General features: G+C 45.1%; 1 protein-coding gene and 1 non-coding gene across 3 annotated transcripts in view; both read right to left on the bottom strand.

The window, feature by feature from the left end:
- The window catches only part of RPLP2 (ribosomal protein lateral stalk subunit P2), a 192,369-nt gene that overhangs the window by 185,322 nt on the left and 613 nt on the right, over positions 1 to 6,434 (bottom strand). The window contains exons 2-4 of one of the 2 annotated variants that reach the window (XM_088525840.1): positions 5,623 to 5,671; positions 4,084 to 4,185; positions 3,821 to 3,941 (exon numbers count right to left, since the gene is read on the bottom strand). In XM_088525840.1, the coding sequence (XP_088381966.1) occupies positions 3,865 to 3,941; positions 4,084 to 4,185; positions 5,623 to 5,671 (228 nt within the window). In that variant the 3' untranslated portion in view covers positions 3,821 to 3,864. Of the gene's footprint in view, positions 1 to 3,820; positions 3,942 to 4,073; positions 4,186 to 5,622; positions 5,672 to 6,434 lie in introns of those variants that run through there. The other variant, XM_088525841.1, reaches the window with a different exon arrangement.
- LOC148594517 (small nucleolar RNA SNORA52) lies at positions 5,336 to 5,468 on the bottom strand. Its single transcript, XR_015913457.1, has one exon. It is a non-coding gene; the product is annotated as a small nucleolar RNA SNORA52 (small nucleolar RNA).

Raw genomic sequence — 6,434 nt, 5'->3', positions numbered from 1 at the left:
AGCATTTCACCAAACGCAATGGTTCATGCAACAGAAACAGCAATATTGTGACAGTGCTGGTTTGGTTTCATTTTGTTCTTGCACAGTAATCTCACCCTCCAAGTTGTTTACATGACTCTGTGTTGGCTCTGAAGGTTACCTGTCTGAGCAGTTTATTGCTGCATGTTTTAAATAGCTTATTGAAATAAAAAAATACAAATAGTGTTCTCTCGCCGAGTGCTTCCTGGGCATTGGCATAAGCAGGTGGAAAGAGCAACTGTGTTTTTCTTCAAAATTATGAATCCCCAAACTAATCTTTTTCCTCTCAGTGAGAAAGTACGACTACCAAAACGTTCAGAGTCCAGGACTTGCAGGGCAGCTTTGCATCTGCATTAAACTGTTGTCAGAACGCTGCAAGTTCACTCATGCTCTTGCATGTTTGGGATGCCACTGGGAGAACCTCTGCAATCTCCTTGTTGCATTTGCTTTCAGTCCAGTGAATTGTGGCCAGTCAATACAGATGAGATAATAGCATGTAAGCAAACAGATGCCTGTTTGTTTTCTAGCTAAGACCTTGGCTGTTGGCAGCCAGTGGGGGGGATTAATAATTTGAAAGGGAAGATAAGAGGCAGAGTCTGCGTGCTGTTGTCTTCAGCGTGTTACTTGCTTTAGTGCTGTCACCCAGTCAGGCTGGGGGAGCAGCCATGAAGGCCTAACCCAAGTGTCATACACAGAGGCCGAAATTCTGACTTGGGGGCCTGGGTCTGCCCTGCGGGGTGTGAAGGAACGTGGGACAGTTCCAGGGCAAAGGTTTGCGGTGTGGGTCAGAGCGGTGTCACCTGAGGTGCTGGAGCCCTCCCATCGTTCCGCTCACCTAGGCCTGGACTTATAGGACTGTGTCTACAGATATCTCTGTCCTCCCTGAGTGTGACCCGCCGAGTTCGGCAGGACTGCCTGCGTTTAATTGCTTGCAACATTTGGCCTCTGTGGACAGAGTGAAACCAGCTTCTTTGACAGAGGCCACCCGGGAGCCATTGCTTACTCTTTTCTAGTAGTGCCCAGGACGTTCTCCCTGCTTTCCAAGTAGCAAAGATGTCATGTCCTATCCCAGTGGCATTTGTAGGTAATGGTTTTCAGGCAAAGCTTATTTGATATGGAGCAGCGTGTCCCAGTTACAAAAGCTCTGCATGTTTCAATGTCAAGCCCATCGCTAAATCATTTTACCTCTACCTCTGTTTAGTAATAATCAGTTACCAGTGTAATCTCCAGGCAAAAGATTTAGTATCATCTCCTCTCCCCTCAATGCCTTTGAAGTTTCTTTATGAGGAAACCTCAGGTAAAATCTAAGCAAACCTGATCCTGTGAGGGAAGAGACTAGGCCACCTCTCCAGGTCTTTGCAGGCACCAGTTTTCTCTGACGGTATCGTGGAAAGCATCCGCGCTGCCGCTGCCTCTTTGGAAACGCCTGCTCACTGACTCCTTGGAAGCTCAGAACAGCATCTGCAGAGTGGAAGCAGGGATCCCAGTTCCTTCATAGCTGGAGCTCACCGAGATCCGTGGAGCAGAGGGCGATGTTCCCTGGCCGCAGGATCTAATGGGTCTGCAACAGATTTCTAAGCACACCATTGCTCATAATGCTATTGGGAGACAAGTAGTTCGCAAACAGATACAGAAGAAAGCTTTAAATCCTTCACCTTTGCATTTGGAAGAAACATTTGCTAGGCATGTAGTTCATAAATGCAGCAAATTCTGAAAAATACGTGAAATCTCTGGACTGTTCTCCTTCCTGGCCTTCACAGTGTATGAGGCGGCTGTGTAAAGCACATTGCCTCCCTGTGGCAGTGTGACAATCGTCGTATTTTTGGTGCTTGATGAGAGCTATTCTTTAAACATGTCTGCGCTAAAAGAGTTTACCACAAGCAATAAGGTGCTGTGGAGTAAGAAAGTATCTAAAAGGGCACATGGCCGTTACGGGGCACTGGCAAATAATCTGTTTATCTTTGCCTGTGCACACGCAAACCTTCTTGAAGCAGATTGAGCAATGACAGCTTTCCTCAAAATGATGCACTTTCAGGAGAAAATTTACATTTGCTAGAGGGCACTCAGTACAAGACTGGATCTGTAACTCAAAGCCTAATGGGCTGTAGGGAGAAGTAGAAAAAATGTGATCAAGGGAAGGAAGTCTGTCTTGGTGTAGCTCGGAGTCCAAAGGAGCCCTTTTAGTCCTCTAGCTGCTCCTTTCTCCTAGGGCACAGCTGACAGCACCTCAGTCTCATCGCATGGCCCTGGGCACAACAAACTCCTGGAGTAGCTCAGTGCCATTGAAACAGAAGTCCTTTGTGTATGGGAAAGGCCCACCTGACCCAGGTGATAGGCACAGTTCCTCCTTGTCAAACCACTGGGTTTGCCCTTGTAGCAGCCAAAGCCAGGCAATTTTGCAGGCTGGGGACTACCTGGCAGTGAAACCAGACTGCAACTTGTTTTTAGATACCTGAAATGCGGAAATTGGCAAGGAGTGAAACACAGATATATCTGCACCCCTCTCAGTGTCACATCACAGCCCTTACAATCCTGACCGAGAACTAGAATAAATATGAGCAGTTCTCATTACAGCTATGAAGATCACCTCAGCAAAGACTTGAGAACTGAAGTACATGAAAGGTTTTGGTGCTGCTTCCTGTTGCTCTTCCTTGCAGTGGCTTGAAACAGTTGTTGTGGGCTCCAAGGATGGAAGTTTCATCTGTTCCCTCTCCCTTGGCTGCCACGTGATGGGCGTTTTCTCCAGTATACCACAGGGAGATAAAACACTGTTTTTCCTACTTGGATTTCCCCCATCTCTGCTCCAATGCAATTCACAGTGCTTTGTCCAATGACACATAGCCTGCACAGCAGCATCAGCCACATGCAGTAACCTATGTTGGACAGGCTGCTCCAGGAATCATCTTTTGGTGACACTACCTGGGGAAAACTCAGCCCAGGCAGACCATCACTTGCCTATTTGCACATTATCCACTCGCAGGGACAACTAAAGACTGCTCTAGAAGTCACTGAAGTATCTCCCAATAGGAAACACTTTACAAAAGCAAAGTTTAATATCCTCTCAAGCTAATACCTTCGTCCAGGCACACCAGAATCAGCAGTTCCCAAAAACACTTTCCTGATAAAATATTTTTATTGTCCCCAGAATTCAGTATTAGCAGCACTTTTGCATCAGTACCCCTGTCCTTTGGCTAAAGCCCCCAAGATCAGGACTTGGAAGCAGACCTACAGTATTCTTGAATGGTCTATGTTGAACATGTGCATGTAACATGAAATCCAAGCATAGTCAGACATTGCTGGTGTTATTCCTAGATCTTGGGATGTGAAGCAGTAATTTTTTTTTTAAAGTCACACACAATAGTTATTAGAAAACTTGCTCTGAAATAATTTCACAAATAAAATCATTTTTGGACCAAATTGGACTTGTTTTCCATTCTTATGTTTTAGAACTGACTAGATGGATTTAAAAATCCACTTTTTATGGCTGAATAGGTGGGATAGTTACTGACAGGCTGTATAGTTACTCTTTGCTGTGTAACTGTGATACCCAAATCATCCTCTTTGTGCTGTTCTGGCAAATTCAACTTCCATGAACCATTTAATAAACAGGAGTCTAAAAAAGCCGTTCAGGTTCACCCAAGCCTAGCAGTATCACGGTGCTTTCCATGGCCTCATTTAGCCATAATAGAAACATACTTTTTCAGACAGAGCTAAAAAAACAAAGCTTTGTCAGAGCTATTTTCAGAAAATGGGCTAAGTCCAATAGCATTGTATGGTTATAACAAAGAAAGCTCAGAAACCCTTTAAAAGAACAAACAAATTTAATAGTATTTCTATAACAAATAATTAATCAAATAGGCCAAATCCCATGTCATCGTCAGATTCTTCAGATTCCTCTTTCTTCTCTTCTTTCTTCTCCTCGGCTGAAAGAAGAAAACCAAACGAGGCCACAGTCAGCACTTACTGTAGTTTTTGCACCACAGCTTTCCAGGAGCAGCGCGTGCGCTTTGCTGTTCCCGGCAGCGTTCCCCGACGCCTCGTCTCGCCACGGGCACTCGCACTCACCTGCAGCAGGGGCGGCGCCGCCTGCGGCAGGGGCGGCCGAGCCCCCGCCAGCAGCCACGGCCACGGCTCCGCCGGCCGGCATGCTGGCCAGCTTCCCGTTACCTGAGCGGGACGGAGGGGGACACTTGTTAAACACACACCGCACGGTGACACGAGAACAGAGCTTAAGGAGCCCTTTCTAGGTGATTGCTGTTGGGCTGTGTCTATTTACTGGCTATAGAGTATACAGAATTGTATGGGCATGACTAAGTTTACACAGGAGAGAGGATTAAAACTGCTGTATTTGTGGCAAAGAATACAGTACTCTCATCTTCCAACACCTTGCAAGCTCTTATTGCATGCCCTCTGATCTCTCAACACCTTGCAAAACTCTTACTGCATGTTCTTTCAGGCTAGCAAATTCCCTTCTGATTTATGCCCGACTTTGGAAAGCTAACTGTTTCTCTGGCATCTGCCTTTCACATACCGAGGCTCCCTTGGCATTCGGAGGTTGCGTATACAGTACGTTTGCCTGTATTACATTTTCTGGGAATCAATGTCTAAATAATTGGTTGTTATTTCAAGCTCTAATAAGCTAGCAAAGTAAACAAACATGTTTCATATGCCTGTCAATGTGTTCTAGGAAACTATTTTAAGATCAAGTATTACATAAACAGATGGCTGAAATGTGTTGTAAGCACATGCAGAATGGCTCTCTCAAGCCTTCAGACCACACCAATAGAAACATCCAGTTACTTTTCCTACCAGCAATACCAGGCAAAGTCCTGGCAACCTTTGGGCAAATACAGTTCAAATCACATTCTTAAAAGTTCCCCTGTGGCTACCCATTTGCAAAATAGAGGTTAATTAACTCCAGACTTTTGCACTACCCCAGCTCTACATTATTTCAGCCCTGTGACCCAGTGAGGCAATTTTAAGAGTTGCATCTTAGGTAGCAGCAGGTAAGAGCACAATCTTCCTGTATAAATTAAATCAGTATAAATCAAAGAGCCCTAGCTCAGGACAAAAAAAAAAAAAAAAAAAAAAAAACAGTGTTTTAGAGGTTTATACAGCCAGACTGAGGTATCTCTAGCAAATGTGTGCTTTGGAGGCTTGTATTAATTGCAGTGGGGGCAACTGTGCCCTTTATGAGTACTGTCACTTCTACTTACATTTAACAGTCTTTTCTTCCTATTTTACTTGATTAGTGTACACAAGTGGGTAAATTTAAAAAAAAAAAAAAAAAAAGAACCTCCCAGAGTACCAAAGGTGATCATGTCCAGAAAACCATGTTATGAGCAGACTACCAGTAAGCTCATACAGTTTGAAGTCTCCCAGTTTAATGTGGTCCACAAGCGAAACCCAGCAGGTACTGGCACTGACCTGCAGGGAATTAGAATGGACCTGCTGCATGTCCATCATTTCAGCAGAGCCATTTCAGCAAAGTCCTCAGCAGCAAGACTGAAGCGAGGAATAGCCAAGGAGCTGACAGCAGTTCTGTGCTCCTGAGCCGCAGTTACCAAAGTGGAGAGGCAGCCACAGCACGGAGACCGCACTTACCCTGAGCAATGACATCCTCGATGTTTTTTCCATTCAGCTCACTAATAACCTGCAAGAGTTGAATGTAAAGTGTTAATAGTCTCAAAACAAGACGATAAGCTACATTTGAACAAGCACTGATTCATAGTTGTGTGCAATGTCCACCCCGCTGCTGCACAGCTCTCACGTGCCTTATTTCTCGGGGGAAGGGACAGAGCACTGAAAACGCTCCAGCTGGGTCTTTCACACTTTTCTGGGAAATTTCTCTCATGAAATATTACAAGAAATTAATAATGAATCCATAGCTGTTACCCAAAGCAGGATACACAGATCTCCCAGAGCCAACTGGAAAACCCCAGTAATGGGTTGCTGGCCCCTTGGGGACTGGTAACACATCTTGCCTAACTTCCATTGGGAGGCTCCGGAGCACTGGGCCCCAAACCAAAACCCAGTATCCTGTTCTTGGCACTCCCCAACGTTACAGCCAAGCTGGGGACTGTATCTTTGCACTGGAACAGAGAGTCCTGATGCTATTTTCCTATCATTGTTTTACAGGCAGGGAAAAGGAAAACAAGTACTGCCAAAGCAGGCAATCAAAAGTGAAAACTAAGGTAGATCATAGATGCTTCTAGGGAGCTCCTGAAGAAATATCTGTCACTCACACAGAGCGCGCAGCCTGCGAGATGCCACATCTGTGCATCTCCTTAATTTGGGAGGCCTTAATACTTTAAGATACACTGGCATAAACTTCTGCCAGCACAAATATACAAGGATGAGCAACTATGGCCAAAACAAACTCCCGGGAGACTTTCTGGATACTGGAAAATCAGAGA

This window comes from Tinamus guttatus, unplaced genomic scaffold (genome assembly GCF_059628265.1).
Source record: "Tinamus guttatus ecotype Peru unplaced genomic scaffold, ASM5962826v1 Tinamus_guttatus_pri_ptg000240l, whole genome shotgun sequence".
In the NCBI taxonomy this organism is placed as follows: domain Eukaryota; kingdom Metazoa; phylum Chordata; class Aves; order Tinamiformes; family Tinamidae; genus Tinamus; species Tinamus guttatus.
The sequence above is the reverse complement of the archived record's forward strand: the minus strand, read 5'-3'. Positions and strand labels throughout refer to the sequence as shown.